Source organism: Rhinoraja longicauda, chromosome 10 (assembly GCF_053455715.1).
Source record: "Rhinoraja longicauda isolate Sanriku21f chromosome 10, sRhiLon1.1, whole genome shotgun sequence".
Classification (NCBI taxonomy): Eukaryota; Metazoa; Chordata; class Chondrichthyes; order Rajiformes; family Arhynchobatidae; genus Rhinoraja; species Rhinoraja longicauda.
In genome coordinates, this window is record NC_135962.1 from 3,387,330 (window position 1) to 3,413,208 (window position 25,879).

The window sequence follows — 25,879 nt, forward strand, 5'->3', positions numbered from 1 at the left end:
GCATGCTTGTGTGTGCGTGTGTGTGTGTGCATGCTTGTGTGTGCGTGTGTGTGTGTGTGTGTGTGTGTGTGCATGTTCCTGTCCCTGGGTCTGAATGTACGATGTGCCAAATGTCTCTGATATTTCTCCGTTGCAGGTAAATGATCACAAGGAGCAACTGGATGAAGTGAAGGTCAAATATGAAACGGAGAGAGAGAGTTCCAAGCAGCTGCACCAGGTGGAGACCGCGGCCATGCACCAAGAGGTCACGGAACTCAGAAGCCACATTTCAGACCTTCAAGGAGAAATTGAGATGCTTAAAGCGTTGCAACAGTCAGCCGACTGTGAGCACAGGGAGGAGCAGAAGGCGTTGCAGGACAGGTTGAACGAGGACAGAGCACAGCTGGAGCGGCGGTGGACGAGGGAGGTCGAGGAGGCCCGCCGGTCTCAGAGCCACGAGCGGGACGACCTACTGCAGCGGCTGGAGGCCACAGAGACGCAGCTCCACGCCCAGAGCAAGGAGCTGGTGCAGGAGAGAGTGGAGCTGGGAGAGGCGTACGCCAGGCAGCTTGCTGACGTGACGGAGACCCTGCTGCAGGAGAGGGAGGAGATGCAGCAGACCCTCGTCCGGCAGGACCAGCTCGAGCTGCTGCACGGCAGGTGGGAGCCTGGCGGTGGTGGTGGTGATGGGGCTGTACTGCCACTTGTACCCAGCTAGGTGCAGGGAAATTCCTTGTTCCTACGTAGATGCTCTCTCGCTGCTCCCCCTCTGTACAAGCTCTCCCACGTACAAAGTACACAAAAGAGTCATAAGTGATAGGAGCAGAACTAGGCCATTCGGCCCATCAAGTCCACTCCGCCATCCAATCATGGCTGATCTATCTCTCCCTCCTAACCCCATTCTCCTGCCTTCTCCCCGTCACCCCTGACACCCGTAGCAATCAACACTAGTTGTCACAAAGGCACGGACAAAGTTACAAAAAATACTCATCCATTCTTCACCACACCCGTGCCAGCCCACTGCTCACCTTTTTAAAGAAATTAACAAACAGACTTTTATTCAATTAAACACAAATACAGAGTAGTAACAAGATCTAGTCTGCCTGTATTGGCAGTATACAATTAAACAGTTATCAGATTAAAATATTGTCAACAATATCGACAATGCACTCATAGAAACATGGAAAATAGGTGCAGGAGGAGGCCATTTGGCCCTTCGAGCTAGCACCGCCATTCATTGTGATCATGGCTGATCATCCACAATCAGTAACCCGTGCCTGCCTTCTCCCCATACCCCTTGATTCCGCTAGCCCCTAGAGCTCTATCAAACTCTCTTTTAAATTCATCCAGTAAATTGGCCTCCACTGCCCTCTGTGGCAGAGAATTCCACAAATTCACAACTCTCTGGGTGAAAAGGTTTTTCCTCGTCTCAGTTTGAAATGGCCTCCCCTTTATTCGTAGACTTTGGCCACCGGTTCTCGACACACCCAACATTGGGAACATTTTTCCTGCATTGACCTTGTCCAGTCACTTTATAATTTTATACGTTTTGGAGAAAACGTATCCTCTCATCCTTCTAAACTCCAGTGAATACAAGCCCAGTCTTTCCAATCTTTCCTCGTATGACAGTCCCGCCATCCCGGGGATTGACCCGGTGAACCTACGCTGCACTGCCTCAATAGCAGGGATGTCCTTCCACAAATTAGGACCCCCCTGCTGCGACCAGCGTTCACGGAAGGCCTCTAGAGTCGCCGTGGACACTGCGTGTTCCCTCTCCAGGGACACGCGAGCACGGACGTAAGCCCGGAAGGGGCAGGCAGCCGACTCTGGCAGAACCATCGACTGCCCGCTGCCTGGACCCACGAACGGCCATCTTGGCCAGGCCCGGGGCAGACCGACAGGGAGATCCCACCCTCCCGATCGACCCTCCCTTCCCCACTCCGTACCGGGCGACCAAAGATCAGGAGCGTAATGTCCCTGCTCACCTGGAGTGTCCCAGGCCACTGTCAGGTGAAAGCTAGAAGGTGAAAGGCCCAACGTTTAAAGGAGATGTGCGGGCATGTTTTTATTTACACAGCGGGTGGTAAGTGTCTGGAGCAGGCTGACAGGGGTGGTGGTGGAGGCGGATACCATCGCGTTTAAGAGGCACACAGATATGAAGGGAATGGAGAGATAAAGATCACGTGCAGACAGAGGAAACGGGCCCTTTAGATTGGAAGCAGCAGGTCCATGATGGATTGGAGGGATGGGTGAGATATCTCGGGTCAAGACTTCAGTCGCCAATGGTTAAACGTGTTTAACTTGACATCATGGTTGGCACGGACATTGTGGGCCGAAGGGCCTCTTCCTGTGCTGCACTGTTCCATGTTCTATGGCCTGGCCCTCCAATAGACAATAGGTGCTTCGAGCCAATTCGGCCCTTCGAGCCAGCACCGCCATTCAATGTGATCGTGGCTGATCATTCTCAATCAGTACCCCGTTCCTGCCTTCTCCCCATACCCCCTGACTCCGCTATCCTTAACAGCTCTATCTAGCTCTCTCTTGAATGCATTCAGAGAATTGGCCTCCACTGCCTTCTGAGGCAGAGAATTCCACAGATTCACAACTCTCTGACTGAAAACGTTTTTCCTCATCTCAGTTCTAAATGGCCTACCCCTTATTCTTAAACTGTGGCCCCTGGTTCTGGACTCCCCCAACATTGGGAACATGTTTCCTGCCTCTAGCGTGTCCAACCCCAGGTTATGTGAGCAGCTCGACACCTTGTCTCTTCAGGTGATGCTGTGATGTGTGGGAAGGAATTGCAGATGCTGGTGTAAACGGACGCTGGAGCAACTCAGCGGCTCAGGCAGCATCTCTGGAGAGAAGGAATGGGGGACGTTTTGGGTCGAAACTCAAGTCGAGTCTGAAGAAGGGTCTCGGCCCGAAACGTCACCCATTGCTTCTCTCCAGAGATGCTGCCTGTCCCGCTGAGTTGCTCCAGCATTTTGAGTCTGGTGATGCTGTGGGTAGTCCTGGAGGATAGACCTCGAGTGCTGTAGCACTAGAATCAGTTCCAATGCTACTGTAAGGGCGGTCACGGTGGCGCAGCGGTAGAGTTGCTGCCTTACAGCGAACGCAGCGCCGGAGACCTAGGTTCGATCCTGACTACGGGCGCCGTCTGTACGTTCTCCTCGTGACCTGCGTGGGTTTTCCCCGAGATCTTCGGTTTCCTCCCACACTCCAAAGACGTACAGGTTTGTAGGTTAATTGGCTGGGTATAAATGTAAACTGTCCCTAGTGTGAGTAGGATAGTGTTAGCGTGCGGGGATCGCAGGTGGGCGCAGACTTGGTGGGCCGAAGGGCCTGTTTCTGAGCTGTATCTCTAAACTAAACAATGCATTGTTTACAAACCCACCATTCCACTTGATACAACTGGACCATGCTGAGAAATCAGCTCCTTGCACGACTTTATGGAGACAGTGAATCACATTGTGACACTCTGAGTTTAGAGATACAGTGCAGAAACAGGCCCCTTCGGCCCACCGGGTCCGCGCCGACCAGCGATCCCCGCAATTTAACACCCACTAGGGACGATTTTTACATTTATACCAAGCCAATTAACCTACAAACCTGTACGTCTTTGGAGTCTGAGAGGAAACCGAAGAACCCGGAGAAAACTTGCGGGGAGAACGTACAAACTCCGTACAGACAGCACCCGTGGTCGGGATGGAACCCGGGTCTTAAGGCTCTTAAGGATAGCGGAGTCAGGGGGTATGGGGAGAAGGCAGGAACGGGGTACTGATTGAGAATGATCAGCCACGATCACATTGAATGGCGGTGCTGCCTCGAAGGGCCGAATGGCCTCCTCCTGCACCTATTGCCTATTGTCTCCGGTGCTGCATTCGCTGTAAGGCAGCAACTCTACCGCTGCACCACCCTGAGTCTGATCTTGTCGTTAATACTTGTCATTATTCATCGTGTAGGAAACGTGTGGAGGATGAATGTCGCCAGAAGATGGCGGATCTGGAAGGCCAGTTGGCGAAGGAGAGGCAGTCGTTCCTCGTTAGACTCGGCGCACAGACCCGGGAGGAGGAGGAAAGGTTCCAGCAGGTGGTGGCGGGCCTGGAGAGGCAGCTGTGCGAGGACAAGGGCCAGTGGGAGTTTGAGAAGGAGGAGCTGCTGCAGGAGCACGACGAGGAAAGGGAGCAGCTTCGAGCCGCGCTGGCTCAGGAGAGGGCCGCGTCCGCTCAGACACTGGCCGACGAGAGGGAGAACCTGTCCCCAGACCAGCCCAATCAGTCGGCCGCCCTACGCCGCCAGCTCCACGAGGAGACGGAGGAAGTGAGAGTGGCCACCGCCCAAAGGGAGGGCATTTTGACCAATGAGGCCCTCGCCTTGAGGGAGGAACTGCAGATGCTGGAGAGAGAAGAGCGACTCGTTGGGCCGGCGGGGGTGGAAGATCAGACCCCGGCCCGGCCCGAGGGGGGAGAATCGCAGGGCGCTCCAGCGGAAGGGAAACCTGGGATGACTCCTAGTCGGCCGGAGATTTCCCAGGAAGGGCCTGGGAAGAATGCAAGGAAGGAAAGTGGTGGACCGTGGGAGGGAGATGTGGATGCTCCAACCGGCCCCCTGGATGGCAAGGCCCAGGATGACCAGGAGACGCCTCAGGTGGACGGAGAACTAGTGCCTCGGGCGCCAGCGGGGCACGGGGAGACCGGGAAGGGGAACGATGAGATCAGGACTGAGCACCTTGAGCCCCGGGTACCCACGGAGGAACTGGGAGGCCAGGCGCCCGATGGCAGCAGTCGACGGGAAGCTGAGGAGATGTTTGAGCGGGAGAGGGCAGAGGAGGGGAGGGTGAGGCTTGAAGCTGAGGAGAGGTTTGAGCGGGAAAGGGCAGAGACGGGGAGGGTGAGGCTTGAAGCTGAGGAGATGTTTGAGCGGGAAAGGGCAGAGACAGGGAGGGTGAGGCTTGAACTCGAGGAGAGGGTTGAGCAGGAGAGGGCAGAGACGGGGAGAGTGAGGCTTGAAGCTGAGGAGATGGTTGAGCAGGAGAGGGCAGAGACGGGGAGAGTGAGGCTTGAAGCTGAGGAGATGGTTGAGCAGGAGAGGGCAGAGACGGGGAGAGTGAGGCTTGAACTCGAGGAGATGGTTGAGCGGCTGCAGGGCGAGGTAGCCGCGCACACGGACGCACAGGCGGGGTGGAAGCACCGCGAGGAGCAACTCCGATCAGAAAAAGCTGCTCTGGAAGAGAAGATGGAGGAACTAGAAGACCGAGCCTCCCGTTTGCAGAGCACTATCGGACTGGTAAAGGAGGAGAGGGCCGGAGCCGCCAGGAAGCAGCTGGAACTCCAGGGGAAGGTTGAAGAGCTGCAGGAGCGAGTGGACCTCCTCACAGAGGGCAGTGAAGAGTGCCACAGAGAGTTGGCGCGGCGGAATGCCTGTCTGCAGGAGAATGGGGCGGCGCTGGAAGTAAAAACCCTGGCGCTCCGCAGCTCACAAACCACCCTCGACACGCTCAGAGACGAGGTGCTGCAACTGGAGAAGAGATGTGCAGAACTGCAAGAGGGGTCGGCCCGTCAACTAGAGGCTCTGACAGCCGTGGAAAGGACAAGGGAGGGGAGTGAGAGGGAGGTGGTGAGGCTGAAGGCCCTGAACGCCAGCCTGGAGGGCAGGAGCCGACTCCTGGAAGAAGAGGTGGCCTCCACATCAGGCGCCCACCAGCGATGTTCTCAAATGCAAAGGGAGAACGCTGAGCTGCAAGGCCGCATCACCGCCCTGCAAGAGCAGCTCAGTCTGCTGCCTGCTCACACCAACAGGTAATGGCCACAGCAGCTTGGCGACATTTTACTCTCGTGAATTCTCAGTCCAACGTCTCTTGATTAAACCGTGAAATTAAACATTTCCAATGCTTTCTCCCCCCCCCCCCTCAACCATGCATGGGCAGCTGACGTCTGTGAGATGTGGTAAGCTGGAAACTATGATGGCTACAATTACATTGAAATGCATTTTGTGGAGGAAAATAACTGCAGATGCTGGGACAAATCAAAGGTGTCACAAAACGCTGGAGTAAATCAGCAGGTCAGGCAGCATCTCAGTAGAGAAGGAATGGGTGATGTTTCGGGTTGAGACATAGAAACATCGAAAATAGGTGCAGGAGGAGGCCATTCGGCCCTTCGAGCCAGCACCGCCATTCATTGTGATCATGGCTGATCGTCCACAATCAATAACCTGTGCCTGCCTTCTCCCCATATCCCTTGATTCCACTAGCCCCTAGAGCTCTACCTAACTCTCTCTTAAAACCATCCAGTGAATTGGCCTCCACTGCCCTCTGTGGCAGAGAATTCCACAAATCCACAACTCTCTGGGCGAAAAAGCTCCTTCTCACCTCAGTTTTAAATGCCCTCCCCTTTATTCTAAGACTGTGTGGCCCCTGGTTCTGGACCCCCAACATTGGGAACATTTTTCCTGCACCTAGCTTGTCCGGTCCTTTTATAATTTTATACATCTATATAAGATCCCCTCTCATCCTTCTAAACTCCAGTGAATACAAGCCTCTTCGAAGGGTCTCGACCCGAAACGGCACCCATTCCTTCCCTCCCGAGATGCTGCCTGACCCGCTGAGTTACTCCAGCATTTTGTGATGCCTTTGAAATGCATTTTTGTTTTCCATAATTTTGCCTGGACCTGAGAGTTTTTTTTGCATCCATTGAATGAGTGGGGAGTGTGACCTAGTTAGAGGCATGTTGTGTGCAAGCCATGGTAATGCTAACACTGCTTTAAGATGCTTCAGTTTGCAACGGATTTAACACTGTCATCTCCAGCCTGTGCTTGCCTTAAGTGAAGTTATTGCTGTGTGGTTAGTAGACCCCCATCTAGATATCAAATCATTTCACATCGTGCCTTGTTATTTTTCATTTTGTTTTACACTTTTACTGATAGGTCTCCCATTTTGAAATTAAAATACCCCTTTCAGATCTTTGAAACTTACTTGAGCACTGGATAATTATTTTCACAATTATCTTCACAATTAATTTTCCTGTAACTGTGTTCAATATTTCAAGCATGTTTGCAATGTAGGCACAAGACATAATCAGATTATGGTTAGAAAGAAACAGCTCCATGAATATTTGAATTGAAAATTAATATCATGGTTTTGCAAAATGTTTAAAAAGTTGTAGTCCATTGCAATTTTTATTTTCAATCATAGAGTCACAGAGTGATACAGTGTGGAAACAGGCCCTTCAGCCCAACTTGCCCACACCAGCCAACATGTCCCAGCTACACTAGTCCCACCTGCCAGCATTTGGTCCATATCCCTCAAAACCTGTCCTATCCATGTACCTGTCTAACTGTTTCTTAAATGTTGGGATAGTCCCAGCCTCAACTACCTCCTCTGGCAGCTTGTTCCATACACCCACCACCCTCTGTGTGAAAAGGTTACCCCTCAGATTCCTATTAAATCTTTCCCCCTTCACCTTGAACCTATGTCCTCTGATCCTCGATTCCCCTATTCTGGGCAAGAGACTCTGTGCATCGACCCGATCCATTCCTCTCATGATTTTGTACTCCTCTATAAGATCTCCCCCTCATCCTCCTGTGCTCCAAGGAATAGAGTCCCAGCCTGCTCAACCTCTCCCTATAGCTCAGACCCTCTAGCCATTCGGCCCGTCAAGTCTTCTCCGCCATTGAATCATGGCTGATCTATCTCTCACTCGTAACCCCATTCTTCTGCCTTCTCCCCTTAACCCCTGACACCCGCACTAATCAAGAATCTATCTATGTGCCTTAAAAATATCCACTGACTTGGCCTCCACAGCCTTCTGTGGCAAAGAATTCCACAGATTCATCACTCTCTAACTAAAGAAATTCCTCCTCACCTCCTTCCTAAAGGAACGTCCTTTAATTCTGAGGCTGTGACCTCTGGTCGTAGACTCCCCCACTAGTGGAAACATCCTCTCCACATCCACTCTGTCCAGGCCTGCACGTCAACCTGCACATAATCCATATCCATCCACTCCCTCCATATCCATCCATGCCCTCCATATCCATCCATGCCCTCCATATCCATCCACTCCCTCCATATCCATCCACTCCCTCCATATCCATCCATACCCTCAATATCCATCCACTCCCTCCATATCCATCCACTCCCTCCATATCCATCCACTCCATATCCATCCATACCCTCCATATCCATCCACTCCCTCCATATCCATCTACTCCCTCCATATCCATCCACTCCCTCCATATCCATCCATACCCTCCGTATCCATCCACTCCCTCCATATCCCTCCATATCCATCCATACCCTCCCTATCCATCCACTCCCTCCATATCCATCCACTCCCTTCCTATCCATCCACTCCCTCCATATCCATCCACTCCCTCCATATCCATCCATGCCCTCCATATCCATCTACTCCCTCCATATCCATCCACTCCCTCCATATCCATCCATGCCCTCCATATCAATCCTCCATATCCATCCACTCCCTCCATATCCATCCATGCCCTCCATATCCATCTACTCCCTCCATATCCATCCACTCCCTCCATATCCATCCACTCCTTCCATATCCATCCATGCCCTCCGTATCCATCCACTCCCTCCGTATCCATCCACTCCCTGCACTTCCACGTGCCTATCCAAAACTCCCTTAAACATCACAATGATATCTGCCTCACCCCCACCCCCAGCAGGGCGTTCCAGGCACCCACCACCGCCTGTGTGTGAAACAAAAAACTGCCCCGCTCATCTCCTTTCAACTTTGCCCCTCTCACCTTAAAGCTGTGCCCTACAATATTTGATTTCTCCATCCTGGTGAAAAGGCTCCGACTGTCTATCGTGTCTATGCCTCTCATCATTTTATATACTCGTATCAGCCTCTCCCAACAATCGTCCGTGTTCCAGTGAAAACAGTACAAGTCTGAATCTGCTTGAGTTTGAGTAACTCGTGTTGGTGTACTGTGCTCTATGTAATGCAGCACCTGGTCGGACTGGTGATGCCGATGTATTCTAATGCAACGTTGCATGCCTGGTCACCCTGCACACTCCTCATCACCCATTGCATGTTCACACTTTGTCGCAAAATGAAGCGGCAGAGTTGCTGCTTCACAGCGCCGGAGACCCGGGTTCCATCCCGACTACGGGCGCCGTCTGTACGGAGTTTGTACGTTCTCCCTGTGACCTGTGTGGGTTTTTCCCGAGATCTTCGGTTTCCTCCCACACTCCAAAGATGTGCATACAGGTTTGTAGGTTAATTGGCTTGGTATAAATGTAAAAATTGTCCCTAGTGCGTGTAGGATAGTGTTAGTGTGCGGGGATCGCTGGTCGGTGTGGACTTGGTGGGCTGAAGGGCCTGTTTCCGCGTTGTATCTCTAAACTAAACTAAGAAATGATAAAGTGAGTTCGCCTTAGCTTTTCCATTCTCCCCTGAGTCTGTGTTGGCATTTACCTGCGTGTTCAACTTCTCCCTTTAGCTCACACCCTCTAGTCCTGGCAACATCCTGGTAAATCTTCTCTGCACCCCTTCCAGCTTGACAACGTCTTTCCTATAACATGGTGCCCAGAACTGAACACATGTGACCTCACCAACGTCTGAGACAACTGCAACATGACCTCCCAATTTCCATACTCAGTACCTCCCAAGTTCAATACTCGGGCTAGCCTCTCAGAAGAAACCTAGTTAACGGCTCTGTTCAGCTAAATGTGAACTGTGCCATTTCCCAGCCTTCTGAAAACATAATTAAAATTGGAAATTAAAACCGGTGAGTTACAGAAGTTTGCTTCTGGATATTTCACTTCCCCCCTCTTCTGTTTGCCCGCCTGCCTCTCTGCCCAACCTCACCGCCTGAGTAACTGCAGCCTCTCCCGTTTGACCCACTGCAGTGACTGTGAAGCACCCGCCGATGAAAGAGACGCGCCGGAAACCCAAACGACCACACCAACGCGAGAGGAGGAAGGAACACGTCCTTCACAGATCCGAGAAATGTATGATGCACAGCGGGACTTCATGTAAGGTGCCGCAGTCCCAGCGTCCAGCGTCCAGCCCGTCTCCAGTATTGTGTTCATTATGTGTCAGCATCTGTACATAGACCCATGTGTCCATGTACACGTGTGTCAGTACGTGTCAGCATCTGTACATAGACCCATGTGCCCATGTACACGTGTGTCAGTACGTGTCAGCATCTGTACATAGACCCATGTGCCCATGTACACGTGTGTCAGTACGTGTCAGCATCTGTACATAGACCCATGTGCCCATGTACACGTGTGTCAGTACGTGTCAGCATCTGTACATAGACCCATGTGCCCATGTACACGTGTGTCAGTACGTGTCAGCATCTGTACATAGACCCATGTGTCCATGTACCTGGGTGTCTCGGTACATGTCAGATCTCTGTACATAGACCCATATATCCATGTACACGTGTGTCTCGGTACATGTCAGATCTCTGTACATATACCCATGTGTCCATGTACACGGCTGCTCGGTACGTGTCAGCATCTGTACATATACCCATGTGTCCATGTACACGGCTGCTCAGTACATGTCAGCATCTGTACATAGACCCATGTGTCCATGTACACGTGTGTCAGTACGTGTCAGCATCTGTACATAGACCCATGTGTCCATGTACACGTGTGTCTCGGTACGTGTCAGCATCTGTACATATACCCCTGTGTCCATGTACCTGGGTGTCTCGGTACATGTCAGATCTCTGTACATAGACCCATATGTCCATGTACACGTGTGTCTCGGTACATGTCAGATCTCTGTACATATACCCATGTGTCCATGTACACGGCTGCTCGGTACGTGTCAGCATCTGTACATATACCATGTGTCCATATACACGTGTGTCTCGGTACATTTCAGCATCTGTACATATACCCATGTGTCCATGTACACGTGTGTCAGTACGTGTCAGCATCTGTACATATACCCATGTGTCCATGTACACGTGTGTCTCGGTACGTGTCAGCATCTGTACATAGACCCATGTGTCCATGTACACGTGTGTCTCGGTACGTGTCAGCATCTGTACATATACCCATGTGTCCATGTACCTGGGTGCCTCAGAACTTCGCTGCCCAATTCTGGGTGATATTTTCATCTCATGGAGTGATGCAGTGTGGAAACAGGCCCTACAGCCCAACGTGCCCACACCGGCCAACATGTCCCATCTACACTAGTCCTACCTGCCTGCATTTGGCCCATATCCCTCCAAACCAGTCCTATCCATGTACCTTTCCAGATGTTTCTTAAACATTGGGATAGTCCCAGCCTCAACTACCTCCTCTGGCAGCTTGTTCCATACACCCACCACCCTTTGTGTGAAAAGGTTACCCCTCAGATTCCTATGAAATCTTTTCCCCTTCACCTTGAACCTATGTCCTCTGGTCCTTGATTCCCCTACTCTGGGCAAGAGACTCTGTGCATCTACCCGATCTATTCCTCTCATGATTTTGTACACCTCTATAAGATCACCCCTCATCCACCTGCGCTCCAAGAAACAGAGTCCCAGCCTGATCAACCTCTCCCTATAGCTCACACCCTCTAGTCGTGGCAACATCCTCGTAAATTTGAACCCTTTCCAGCTTGACAACATCTTTCCTATAACACGGTCCATGAACAATCAGGGATTTTGTTTACTCAGGTTCATTTACATTTTTGCAACATATATTACTATTTTAACCTGCAGTGAATAGTGTCAAGTATTTTATAAATTCTATTTAACAATGGGAGGACCAGGCTTTATTTGAAAAAATGGATCTCGTAATGGATGAATCCAAATTTGCCAGTCGTATCCAAGATGAGCAGGTGTTGACACGCACTGAATGCCCACAACTCACACAATAAACGTCTTCCACAACAGCAATGTGTGCAGGAAGGAACTGCAGATGATGGTTTAAATCGAAGGTAGACACAGAATGCTGGAGTAACTCAGCGGGACAGGCAGCATCTCTGGGGAGAAGGAATGGGTGACGTTTCGGGTCGAGACTGAAGAAGGGTCTCGACCCAAAACGTCGCCCATTCCTTCTCTCCAGAGATGCTGCCTGTCCCGCTGAGTTACTCCAGCATTTTGTGTCTCTTATACAACAGCAACATCCTCTTGTATTATCTGAATGGTGTCAAGTTTGGAAAAGGGGATGTACAACGAGATCTGGGTGTCCGAGTGCATCAGTCACTGAAAGAAAGCATGCAGGTACAGCAGGCAGTGAAGAAAACCAATGGAATGTTGGCCTTCATAACAAGAGGAGTTGAGTATAGGAGCAAAGAGGTCCTTCTGCAGTTGTACCGGGCCCTAGTGAGACCGCACCTGGAGTACTGTGTGCAGTTTTGGTCTCCAAATTTGAGGAAGGATATTCTTGCTATTGAGGGCGTGCAGGATAGGTTTACTAGGTTAATTCCCGGAATGGCGGGACTGTCATTGAAAGACTAGAACTGAGATGAGGAAAAACATTTTCAGTCAGAGAGTTGTGAATCTGTGGAATTCTCTGCCTCAGAAGGCAGTGGAGGCCAATTCTCTGAATGCATTCAAGAGAGAGCTAGATAGAGCTCTTAAGGATAGTGGAGTCAGGGGGTATGGGGAGAAGGCAGGAACGGGGTACTGATTGAGAATGATCAGCCATGATCACATTGAATGGTGGTGCTGGCTCGAAGGGCCGAATGGCCCCCTCCTGCACCTATTGTCTATTGTCTATTGTACTCTTCTATTGAGCATAAAACTCCCCCGAATGTGGTTGACACCAGGGCATAAGGTTGGTCCATGGTGAGATTTCAACCTCTGTGTTCTGACAGGGGGCATCTCTTGCTTGCTGTCAGAACAATCAGGTTAACTGTGAGCAATACCCCAGTAATATGCTAGCATGTCCCAGGGCATGTCAAACTACAGTGTTACACTGTCTCAACAAACACATGAGGCGCAGCATGGTGGCACAGCGGTAGAGCTGCTGCCTCACAGCGCCAGAGACCCGGGTTCCATCCTGACTACGGGCGCCGTCTGTACGGAGTTTGTACGTTCTCCCCGTGACCTGCGTGGGTTTTCTCCGAGATCTTCTGCTTCCTCCCACACTCCAAAGACGTGCAGGTTTGTAGTTTAATTGGCTTGGTGTAAATTGTAAATTGTCCCTGGTGTGTGCAGGTTGGTGTTAATGTGCGGGGATCGCAGGTCGGCACGGGCTCGGTGGGCCGAAGGGCCTGTTTCCGCGCTGTATCTCTAACTTAAAGTAAACATAGAGCAGTACAGCACAGGAACAGGCCCTTCGGCCCACAATGTCTGTGCTGAATGATGCCAAGACCATCTCTTATGTCCGTGTAAATGATCCATCTCCCTCCATTCCCTACATATTCATTTGCCGATCCAAAAGCCTCTTAAACGCCGCATCTCTTCTGCCTCCACCACCCTCGGTGTGGAAAACAAACTTGTCCCGTACATCTCCTGTGTACCTTACCCCTCTCACGTTACAGTTATGCCCTCTGGTTTAGTTTAGTTTAGAGATACAGCGCGGAAACAGGCCCTTCGGCCCACCGGGTCCGCGCCGCCCAGCGATCCCCGCACACTAACACCATCCTACACACACTTGGGACAATTTTTACATTTGCCCAGCCAATTGACCTACAAACCTGCACGTCTTTGGAGTGTGGAAGGAAACCGAAGATCTCGGAGAAAACCCACGCAGGTCACGGGGAGAATGTACAAACTCCGTACAGACAGCACCTGTAGTCGGGATGGAATCCGGGTCTCCGGCGCTGCATTCGCTGTAAGGCAGCAACTCTACCGCTGCGCCACCGTGACCGCGGTGTTGTGTCGTGAAGTGTTGGACATTTCCACCATGGGGTGATAGGTTCCCCATTATTGATCAGCCATTATTGATCACAAAGCCACCCCTAGCTGGTGTCCCTGCGTGTGATTAGTTCTGTTTCTGCTGAGCACAAAGCGTTATCCCATGTGAATGCCCGTGTGCGCCCGGCTACTCCACTCTTGAAGATGCTGGTTCAACCTGAAGATAGACACAAAGTTCTGGAGTAACTCAGCGGGCCAGGTAGCATCGCTGGAGAACATGGATAGTTAGCGTTTCAGGTCGGGACCCTCATTCGATCTCTAGAAAGGTCCCGGCCCAAAACGTCGCCTATCCATGTTTTCCAGAGATGCCACTTGGCCTTCTGAGTTACACCAGCACTTGGGCTGAAGGTGCTCCCCCTGCTGGCTGTTCAGTGGGCAGCTGTTGACCACATTCTGGCCTCTGATCGTACACTAAATGCTGGAGTAACTCCAGGATTACGAGGATGTTGCCAGGACCAGAGGGTCTGAGCTCTAGGGAGAGGCTGGGTAGGCTGGGACTATTCCTTGGAGCGCAGGAGGATGAGGTGTGATCTTATAAAGATGTATAAAATCATGAGAGGAATAGATCGGGTAGATGCACAAAGTCTCTTGCCCAGAGTAGGTGAATCGAGGACCAGAGGACATAGGTTTCAGGTGAAAGGGAAAAGATTTAATAGGTATCTGAGGGGTAACATTTTCACACAGAGGGTGGTGGGTGTATGGAACAAGCTGCCAGAGGAGGTAGTTGAGGCAGGGACTACCCCAACATTTAAGTTAGACATGCACATGGATAGGACAAGTTTGGTGGGATATGGACCAAACGCAGACAGGTGGGACTAGTTGGGACATGTTGGCCAGTGTGGGCAAGTTGGGCTGAAGGGCCTATTTCCACACTGTATAACTCAGCGGGACAGACAGCATCTCTGGAGAGAAGGAATGGGTGACGTTTCGGGTCGAGACCCTTCTTCAGACTGGGCAAAATATAGTGTCGTACTGCAGGTACTTTGGTGATATTGGTGATGAAAAGCGGGCACATTTTCTGATTTAAAGTGGAACGTGCAGCTAATGTGTTTTTCTTTAACAGGAAACAAGTCGAGATCTTGAAGGGAGACAAAATGCGTGCTCAGAAAATGATAGAAGTTCTGAACAAACAGGTATCTTCTCGTTCCTTCCCAAAGTAGATAAATGTGTACAAAGCTCTCATTCAATTGTTTTATAAATCAGGTTACTGAGTTGCTTTTGGATGCAGCACGGAAACAGGCCCTTCAGCTCAACTGATCCATGCTGACCAAGATGCCCCATCGACTCTAGTCCCACCTGCCTGTGTTTGCCCCATACCCCTCTAACCCACACCCATCCATGTACCTGTCCAAGTGTCTTTCAAACGTTGTTATATTATCTGCCTCAACTACCTCCTCTGGCAGCTCGTTCCATGCACCCACCTTTGTGTAGAGTTCTTTCGGAGACCCGGGTTCGATCCCGACTAAGGGCGCTGTCTGTATGGAGTTTGTACGTTCTCCCCGTGACCTGCGTGGGTTTTCTCCGTGATCTTCGGTTTCCTCCCACATTCCAAAGTCGTGCAGGTTTGGAGGTTAATTGGCTTGGTAAATGTAAAAATTGTCCCTAGTGTGTATAGGATAGTGTTAGTGTGCGGGGATCGTTGGTCGGCGCAGACACGGTGGGCCGAAGGGCCTGTTTCCACACTGTATCTCTAAACTAAACTGTGTGCTCTCCCTCTCATGAGAATCTGTGTGGGTTGGTGCCTATATTTGTTGAATAGCTGTGTTATTGTCCTGAGATATTGTGCTTTTGATCACAATAGTTACCACCATTGGAGAGAGTCCAGTCGTTAGTCTGGTGCACGCTTGCAATGGGAGGCAAGGATTCTTGTAGCATCGCAGGGGGATGTCAACAGCACTTGGAACGGTCCTTCCCTCCGTCGTCGTACGCAGTTATTTCACTTGAAAGTCTTCACGAGCACATAGTCCCCGGGCTGGTACATGTGGCAGCTTTCACTAGTTTAGTTTAGTTTAATTTAGAGATACAGTGCAGAAACAGGCCCTTCAGCCCACCGGGCCCACGCCGACCAGCGATCCACGCACATCAACACTATCCCGCACACGCTAGGGACAATTTTTACATCTACCAAGCCAATCAACCCACAAACGTGTGGGAGGAACCCGGAGATCCCGGAGAAAACCCACGCAGGTCACGGGGAGAACGTACAAACTCCGTGCAGACAGCACCCGTAGTCAGGATGGAACCTGGGTCTCCGGCGCTGCATTCGCTGTAAGGCAGCAACTCTACCGCTGCGCCACCGTGACCGCCCTCGATACTTCCTGTGCCTCAATCACCTGTGAGTGGAATCTTCGGAGAGATTTAGTTAGTGCAATGCAATGATTCAGCATGTTCTCATCTGTGCTGTGAATGTTCCTTGCCATTGTTTGTGTACGGTGGAGCACTTACAGGGAATTTCATTGTCCTCCCCATAACTATCTCACATGGAGCTATCTCACACTGATTAGGGCTTGATCGCATTATCATTAGAGCCATTGGCAAGGCCTCAGGCCACTTTAAACCTGCCTCATGATATAATTTAGCCAATTTAGTCTTGAGGAACCCGCTTTGTCTTTCAACTGCCCCCGATGATTACTTATTCTTCCCAGAGAATTTGTGGAGGCCTATTCACTGGATGAATTTAAAAGAGAGTTAGATAGAGCTCTAGGGGCTAGCGGAATCAAGGGATATGAGGAGAAGGCAGGCATGGGTTACTGATTGTGGATGATCAGCCATGATCACAATGAATGGCGGTGCTGGTGCTGGCTCGAGGGGCCGAATGGCCGCCTCCTGCACCTATTTTCTATGTCTATCAAATCCACACAGGCCGCAGTTTATTTTATACAATGTCACTCGCGTTTATTCCAGCTTCGGCAGTGCTCGCCACTCACCTGGCTTCAAACAGGTACCAGTGGCAGAAAAGACTCGATGTACGGGAAACCCATCACCTTAAACCCACGCCCTCTGGTTCTTGATTCCCCTACACTGGGTAAAAGACTGCATTCGCCCCATCTACTCCCCCTCGTGTCATTATACAGCTCTATAGGATCACCCCTCATCCTCTTGAGCTCCAAGGAATAGTCCTAGTCTGCCCAACCTCTCCCTACAGCTCAGGAGTTGGCAACATCCATGTAAATCTTTTCTGCACTCTTTCCAATGTATCAACATCCTTCCTATTGCAGGGTGACAATACTCCACAGGTACCTACAATACTCCAGGTGGGTCCTCACCACGCCTGGGTGCCTGGTACTTGTCAACATCTTGCACATAGACCCATGGTGTTCATGTACTTGGAATCCCAACTTCTACACTCAGTTTCCCGGCCAGCAGCCTGTTCAGTTTAGTTTATTGTCACGAGTACCGGGGCACAATGAAAAGCTTTTTGTTGAGTGCTAACCAGTCATCAGAAAGACAATACATGATTACGATTCAATCCATTTACAGTGTATAGATACACGACAAGGGAATAAAACGTTTAGTGCGAGATAAAGCCAGTAAAGTCTGGTCAAGGATAGTCCGAGGGACATTAGAGGCAGATAGTAGTTCAGCATTGCTCTCTGGCTATGGTGGGATGGTTCAGTTGCCTGATAACAGCTGGGAAGAAACTGTCCCTGAATCTGGAAACTGTCCCTGAATCTGGAAACTGTCCCTGAATCTGGAAACTGTCCCTGAATCTGGAAACTGTCCCTGAATCTGGAAACTGTCCCTGAATCGGTCCGCGTTAAACAACCTGATCTCCCGGTGGCTGAGCACTTCAACTCCCCCTCCCACTCCCAGTCTGACCTTTCTGTCATGGACCTCCTCCAGTGCCATAGTGAGGCCCACCGGAAATTGCAGGAACAGCACCTCATATTTCGCCTGGGCAACTTGCAGCCCAGTGGTATGAACATCGACTTCTCCAACTTTAGATAGTTCCTCTGTCCCTCTCTTCCCCTCCCCCTTCCCAGTTCTCCCTCTATCTTCCAGTCTCCACCTATATCCTTCCTTTGTCCCGCCCCCCTGACATCAGTCTGAAGAAAGATCTCGACCCGAAACGTCACCCATTCCTTCTCTCCTGAGATGCTGCCTGACCCGCTGAGTTACTCCAGCATTTTGTGAATAAACACCTTCGATTTATACCAGCATCTGCAGTTATTTTCTTATACTACCTGAATCTGGAGGTGTGCTTTTTCACACTTCTACACCTTTTGCCCGATGGGGGAGGGAAGAAGAGGGAGTGGCCAGGGAGCGACTCGTCCTTGATGATGCTGCTGGCCTTGCCGAGGCAGCGCGAGGTGTAGATGGAGTCAGTGGAAGGGAGGTTGGTTTGTGTGATGGTTTGGGCTGCGTCCACAATTCCCTGCAATTTCTTACGGTCCTGGATGGAGCTGTTCCCAAACCAGGCCGTGATGCGCCCTGCCTCCCCGTGACTGCCCTGAGATTGCCCCCGAGTCTGAAGAAGGGTCTCGACCCGAAAAGTCACCCACCCCTTCTCTCCGGAGATGCTGCCTGTCCCGCTGAGCTGCTCCGTAACTCCGCGTCTCTGTTCTTGCCCTCCCCGTCAGGTGTCGGGGCTGACTTTGCAGAGCGAGCAGCTGGACGCTGAAAACGAGGAGCTGTGCTACAAGAACTGCAAGCACCAGGCCGAGGTGCTGCAGCTCCAGCAGGGCCTGGCACATCTCACCCGGCTGAAGGACAGGACGGCAGGAGGAAGGAGGCAGCACCGGGAGGAAGAAAAGAACCATCTCACGCAAGGAACTGAAAACAGCCAAGTAAGGGTCAACCAAGCCTCTGGCAGTGAATGTACAGAAGCCCCTCCACTCACGACGCTTCCACGCACGATATTCCAGCTTTACCACGGTGCAAAAGCCATACCCACTCAGTAGAAGCCACCCTTGGAATTTTGAATGTTGATCGTTTGCCGGGCTGGTGATATACGGCACGATACTCTCCCGTGATGCCGGGCAACGGCAGCGAGCCGCAGCTCCCAGTCAGAGACGCCATCACGAGTGTAAACAAGCCACACTCTGCAGTGCACTGCGTGACTCGTTATTATTAAATAGGCTTTATGTTAGATGATTTTGCCCAACTGTTGGCCGATGTTTGTGTTCTGAGCTCGTTTAAGTTAGGCTAGGCTGGGCTATGATGATCGGTAGGTTAGGTGGCTATGATGTTGGGTAGGTTAGGTGACTATGATGTTGGGTAGGTTAGGTGGCTATGATGTTGGGTAGGTTAGGTGGCTATGATGATCGGTAGGTTAGGTGACTATGATGATCAGTAGGTTAGGTGGCTATGATGATCGGTAGGTTAGGTGGCTATGATGATCGGTAGGTTAGGTGACTATGATGATCGGTAGGTTAGGTGGCTATGATGTTGGGTAGGTTAGGTGACTATGATGTTGGGTAGGTTAGGTGGCTATGATGTTGGGTAGGTTAGGTGGCTATGATGATCGGTAGGTTAGGTGACTATGATGATCGGTAGGTTAGGTGGCTATGATGATCGGTAGGTTAGGTGGCTATGATGTTGGGTAGGTCAGGTGCCTACGATGTTGGGTAGGTTAGGTAACTATGATGATCGGTAGGTTAGGTAGCTAGGTGAGAACGAGAAGCTGGTGCGACTTAGGTGGGGGAGGGATGGAGAGAGGGAATGCAGGGGTAACTTGAAGTTAGAGAAATCAATAGTCATGCCACTGGGCTGTAAGCTGCACAAGCGAAATAGGAGGTGCTGTTCCCCCAATTTGCGTTTAGCCTCACTCCGACAATGGAGGAGACCTAGGACAGAAAGGTCAGTGTGGGAATGGGAAGGAGAATTAACGTGTCAGGCAACCGGGAGATCAGGTAGGTTCAGGCGGACTGAGCGAAGGTGTTCCGTGAAACGATCGCCCAGTCTGCGTTTGGTCTTGTCAATGTATAAGAGTCCACATTTTGAACAACGGATACAGTAGATGAGGTTGGAGGAGGTGCAAGTGAACCATAAAACCAAGGCTCTGGGAACAATTCAATATCGAGGCTTTGCACTGAACCAGGAAACCACAAAATGCAGCTTAAAGCACACGATTCAGAGAGACCTTCTCACTCATAGGGTGGTCTGTATTTGGAATGAGCTGCTAGAAGGAAGCTACAGTAGCAGATACCATGAAGACAGAGCGGTGGGCGGTCACGGTGGCGCAGCGGTAGAGCTGCCAGAGGAGGTAGTTGAGGCTGTGACTATCCCATCGTTTAAGAAACAGTTGGACAGGTACATGGATAGGACAGGTTTGGAGGGATATGGACCAAGGGCAGGCAAGTGGGACTAGTGTAGCTAGGACATGTTGGCCAGTGTAGGCAAGTTGGGCTGAAGAGCCTTGTTTTTGTATCACTCTATGACTCTATGACCAGGATGTTACCTGGGCCTGTGGGTTGGAGGGTAGCTAATGGAGTCAATTATAAAAGATGAAATAGCGGAACATTTGGATAGCAGTAACAGGATCGTTCCGAGTCAGCATGGATTTACGAAGGGGAAATCATGCTTGACTAATCCTCTGGAATTTTTTGAGGATGTAACTAGGATAATGGACAAGGGAGAGCCAGTGGTTGTAGTGTACCTTGACTTTCAGAAAGCCTTTGATAAGGTCCCACACAGGAGATTAGTGGGCAAAATTAGAGCACATGGTATTGGGGGTAGGGTGCTGACATAGTTAGAAAATTGGTTGGCAGTCAGGAAATAAAGAGAAGGGATTAACGGGTCCCTTTCACAATGGCAGGGAGTGACTAGTGTTGGGTTGCCAACTTTCTAAATCCCAAATAAGGGACAAAATGGGACGTCACCTCCCTGCGCTCCACGTGACCTCACCCAGCCAGCGGCCAATGGTGGCAACCCGGGCCGGGAGGCGGGTTGTGTTCATGTTAGGCGAACACACTCGGCCCCGCTCCCCGAACACACTCCGTTAGCCTACAGTGTCCGGGCCTACAGTGTCCGGGCCTACAGTGTCCGGGCCTACAGTGTCTGGGCGTACAGTTTCCGGGCCTACAGCGTCCGGGCCTACAGCGTCCGGGCCTACAGAGTCCGGGCCTACAGAGTCCGGGCCGACAGCGTCCGGGCCTACAGCGTCGGGGCCTACACTGTCCGGCCCTACACTGTCCGGCCCTACACTGTCCGACACTACAGTGTCCGGGCCTACACTGTCCGGCCCTACACTGTCCGGCCCTACACTGTCCGGCCCTACACTGTCCGGGCCTACAGTGTCCGGGCCTACAGTGTCCGGGCCTACAGTGTCCGGGCCTACAGTGTCCGGGCCTACAGCGTCCGGGCCTACACTGTCCGGGCCTACAGCGTCCGGGCCCACAGCGTCTGGGCCTACAGTGTCCGGGCCTACAGCGCTCACTGGGCCAAGGGCGGTCCCGTTCGGGACAAACAAATTTAGCCCAAAATACGGGATTCCCCGGCTAACACGGGACAGTTGGCCACCCTAGACTAGTGGGGTACTGCAAGGCTCGGTGCTGGGACCGCAGATATTTACAATATACATTAATGACTTAGATGAAGAGATTAAAAGTAACATTAGCAAGTTTGCAGATGACACAAAGCTGGGAGGCAGTGTGAACTGTGAGGAGGATGCTATAAGGATGCAGGGTGACTTGGACAGGTTGGGTGAGTGGGAAGATGCAGTTTAATGTGGATAAGTGTGAGGTTATCCACTTTGGTGGCAAGAACAGGAAGGCAGAGTATTATCTGAATGGTGTCAAGTTAGGAAAAGGGGAAGTACAACGAGACCTGGGTGTCCTTGTTCATCAGTCACTGAAAGGAAGCATGCAGGTACAGCAGGCAGTGAAGAAAACCAATGGAATGTTGGCCTTCATAACAAGAGGAGTTGAATATAGGACCAAAGAGGTCCTTCTGCAGTTGTACAGGGGCCTAGTGAGACCGCACCTGGAGTACTGTGTGCAGTTTTGGTCTCCAAATTTGAGGAAGGATATTCTTGCTATTGAGGGCGTGCAGCGTAGGTTTACTAGATTAATTCCCGGAATGGCGGGACTGTCATATGTTGAAAGACTGGAGCGACTAGGCTTGTATACACTGGAAATTCAGAAGGATGAGAGGGGATCTTATTGAAACATGTAAGATTATTAAGGGGTTGGACACGTTAGAGGCAGGAAACATGTTCCCGATGTTGAGGGAGTCCAGAACCAGGGACCACAATGTAAGAATAAGGGGTAGGCCATTTAGAACGGAGATGAGGAAAAAAAAATCACTCCGAGAGTTGTAAATCTGTGGAATTCTCTGCCTCAGAAGCAGTGGAGGCCAATTCTCTGGATGCTTTCAAGAGAGAGCTAGATAGAGCTGTTAAAGATAGTGGAGTCAAGGGATATGGGGAGAAGGCAGGAACAGGGTACTGATTTTGGATGATCAGCCATGATCACAATGAATGGCGGTGCTGGCCCGAAGGGCCGAATGGCCTCCTCCTGCACCGATTATCTATTGTCTAAAGTAAACAGAAAGTTATTGTGTTTTGGACAAGGTCACCATCAACATCCAAGATGGCGCCCAACCAAGGCGACTATTTGTGTGGGGCCACAGAAGCAGATCTACACTCACACATTACAATCGCTCCACACTCTTAAATCTCTATTACAGCAACATTTATTCCCTTATCATGTATTTATATACTGTAAATGGCTCGATTGTAATCACGTGTTCCCGCTCCACCAACGGTGGCCGCCCGGGCCGGGAGGCGGGTTGCTATGCAACCTCCGTTAGGCGAACACACTCGGCCCCGCTCCCCGAATGCACTCCGTTAGCCTACAGTGTCCGGGCCTACAGCGTCCGGGCCTACAGCGTCCGGGCCTACAGCGTCCGGGCCCACAGCGTCCGGGCCTACAGCGTGCGGGCCCACAGCGTCCGGGCCCACAGCGTCCGAGCCTACAGCGCCCCCCCCGGGCCTAAACTGGGATGGGTCAAACAAATTTAGCCCAAAATACGGGATGTCCCGTGTAATGTACGGGACAGTTGGCAACCCCACCACTGCCCCCATTCCCGTGTGTTCCCATTTCTCCCACCATCTGACCCATGTCGGTCACTGCTCCTTCCCCCTCCTCTGTATGCTCATTACCCATCCCCGAGACTCCCATCTCCCTGTTAACCGTCCTGTAAACGGCTCGTCATCATGTATTATCTTTCCGCTGACTGGTTAGCACGCAACGAAAGCTTTTCACTGTACCTCGGTACATGTGACAATAAACTAGACTGAAACTGATCTTTCTCCTCACAGTTGTCCAGGTTTAACGAGCTGGGGGATGAAGTTGCCGCTCTGAGGCACACCAATGAAGAGTTGGTGAGGGAGAGAGACACGCTGAGTGACGAGGTGAATCGATGCGTTACCAAGGTGGGATGTGTCTCATGTCGGGCACCTTTGGCATTGTTGTCGTTGGAGACAGAGAGGTGCAGGAACACAGATCGTTCCTCACTCACCATCGTCCCATCGGCTGCTTGAGGACCTGGCCAGGAGATTCCTCAGGGACACAGGACACAAACAGGCCCCTTCAGTCCACCGAGTCCACCCGCTCACACACTCGTTCTACCTTCCCCCACTTTCCCATCCACTCCCTACACACCGGGGGCAAATTCCAGAGGGGCAATTAGACAATAGACAATAGGTGCAGGAGGAGGCCATTCGGCCCTTCGAGCCAACATCGCCATTCAATGTGATCATGGCTGATCATTCTCAATTAGTACCCCGTTCCTGCCTTCTCCCCATACCCCCTGACTCCGCTATCCTTAAGAGCTCTATCCAGCTCTCTCTTGAATGCATTCAGAGAACTGGCCTCCACTGCCTTCTGAGGCGGAGAATTCCACAGATTCACAACTCTCTGACTGAAAAAGTTCTTCCTCATCTCAGTTCTAAACGGCCTACCCCTTATTCTTAAACTGTGGCCCCTTGTTCTGGACTCCCCCAACATTGGGAACATGTTTCCTGCCTCTAACGTGTCCAATCCCCTTAATAATCTTATACGTTTCGATAAGATCTCCTCTCATCATTCTAAATTCCAGTGTATACAAGCCTAGTCGCTCCAGTCTTTCAACATATGACAGTCCCGCCATTCCGGGAATTAACCTAGTAAACCTACGCTGCACGCCCTCAGCGTACAAACCCGCACGTCTTTGGGATGTGGGAGGAAACCGGAGCACCCGGAGGAAACCCACGCGGTCACAGGGGGAACGTGCAAACTCCACACAGGCAGCGCCCGAGGTCAGGATCAAACCCGGTCTCTGGTGCTGTGAGGCAGCAGCTCTACCGCTGCACCACTGTGCTGCCTGTTTCATACATTTTATTTTTTAACCATAAGCAACATTTTGTAATATTAAAAATTTGTATAAAATTTGAACATCTATTTTTTAACGTTTCAGAGATGTTGGTCACTGTTTCTCGGTGCATGCCATGACAAAACTGCCACTGAACAGCTATTTATAGTCAAACAGCGTGGAAACAGGCTCTTCAACCCAACTTGCCCACACCGACCAACATGCTCCATCTACCCCATCTGCCTGCATATGATTATGCCCATCTCCCACTAAAACCTATCCTCCCCATGTACCTGTGCACATATCTCTTAAACGTTATGATAGTCCCAGCCTCAACTACCTCATCCAGCAGCTCGTTCCATACACTCACCACCCTTTGTGTGAGAAATTAGGGTGGTGCAGCGGTAGAGTTGCTGCCTTACAGCGTCAAAGACCCGAGTTCGATCCTGACTACAGGTCTTGTCTGTACGGAGTTTCTATGTTCTAAAAATAAAAAGTGGAATTCTCTGCCTCGGAAGGCAGTGGAGGCCAGTTCTCTGAATGCATTCAAGAGAGAGCTAGATTTTAGATTTAGAGATACATCGCAGAAACAGGCCGTTCGGCCCACCGGGTCCGCGCCGCTCAGCGATCCCCGCACACTAACACTATCCTACACCCACTAGGGACAATTTTTACATTTACCAAGCCAATTAACCTACAAACCTGTACGTCTTTGGAGTGTGGGAGGAAACCGAAGATCTCGGAGAAAACCCACGCAGGTCACAGGGAGAACGTACAAACTCCGTACAGACGGCGCCCGTAGTCAGGATCGAACCTGAGTCTCCTGCGCTGCATTCGCTGTAAGGCAGCAACTCTACCGCTGCGCCACCGTGCCGTTCCCCTCTTAAGATAGAGCTCTTAAGGATAGCGGAGTCATGGGGTATGGGGAGAAGGCAGGAACGGGGTACTGATTGAAAATGATCAGCCATGATCACATTGAATGGTGGTGCTGGCTCAAAGGGCCGAATGGCCTCCTCCTGCACCTATTGTCTATTGTTCTCCCCGTGACCTGCGTGGGTTTTCTCCAAGATCTTCGGTTTCCTCCCACACTCCAAAGACGTGCAGGTTTGTAGGTTCATGGGCTTGATGTAAATGTAAAATTGTCCCTAGTGGGTGTAGGATGGTGTCAGTGTGCGGGGATCGCTGGTCGGTGCGTACTCGGTGGGCCGAAGGGCCTGTTTCCGCGCTGTATCTCTAAGCTAAACTCACTTTAAGCTCTCACCTTAAACCAACGACCTCCGGTTGTCGATTCCGCGACTCGGGGTAAAACATTTCAATGCACTTTTTGAGCGGGCTGGTTGGAAATACGTCAGTAACGGTACCTCTGTAACACTTGCACGCAGATTGCCAAAATGAACATAGTGGAGATGCAGACGGAACATCTGAGGGAAGAATTGCAGGCTTCACTACGAGAAGTTCACAGGCTGACTGCCCAGCAGAACACATGGCAAGAACAGGTACAGCAATTGCCCGGGTGGGGGTGGGGGCGGGACACTGCCATTTACACTCACATGCGAGAAGGAACTGCAGGTGCTGGTTTACCCCGAAGATAGACACAAAATGCTGGAGTAACTCAATGGGACAGGCAGCATCTCTGGAGAGAAGGAATGGGTGACGTTTCGGGTCGAGACCCTTCTTCAGACTGAGAGTCAGGGGAAAGTGGGACTAGAGATATGTGGAAGGGTAAGGTGTGAAAACGACAGATCAAAGCAGACGATGACCAAGGGAATGTAGA

At 51.1% G+C, this 25,879-nt stretch overlaps 1 protein-coding gene across 5 annotated transcripts in view; it reads left to right on the forward strand.

Annotated features, from left to right (window-relative positions):
- Positions 1–25,879, forward strand: part of nin (ninein (GSK3B interacting protein)) — a 142,582-nt gene that overhangs the window by 99,797 nt on the left and 16,906 nt on the right. For 4 of the 5 annotated variants that reach the window (XM_078406067.1, XM_078406068.1, XM_078406070.1 and 1 more), the window contains 7 exons: positions 137–639; positions 3,942–5,777; positions 9,851–9,976; positions 14,876–14,945; positions 18,393–18,599; positions 23,075–23,188; positions 25,488–25,601. In XM_078406067.1, coding sequence (XP_078262193.1) covers positions 137–639; positions 3,942–5,777; positions 9,851–9,976; positions 14,876–14,945; positions 18,393–18,599; positions 23,075–23,188; positions 25,488–25,601 — 2,970 coding nt within the window. The remainder of the gene's footprint in view (positions 1–136; positions 640–3,941; positions 5,778–9,850; positions 9,977–14,875; positions 14,946–18,392; positions 18,600–23,074; positions 23,189–25,487; positions 25,602–25,879) is intronic. The other variant, XM_078406069.1, reaches the window with a different exon arrangement.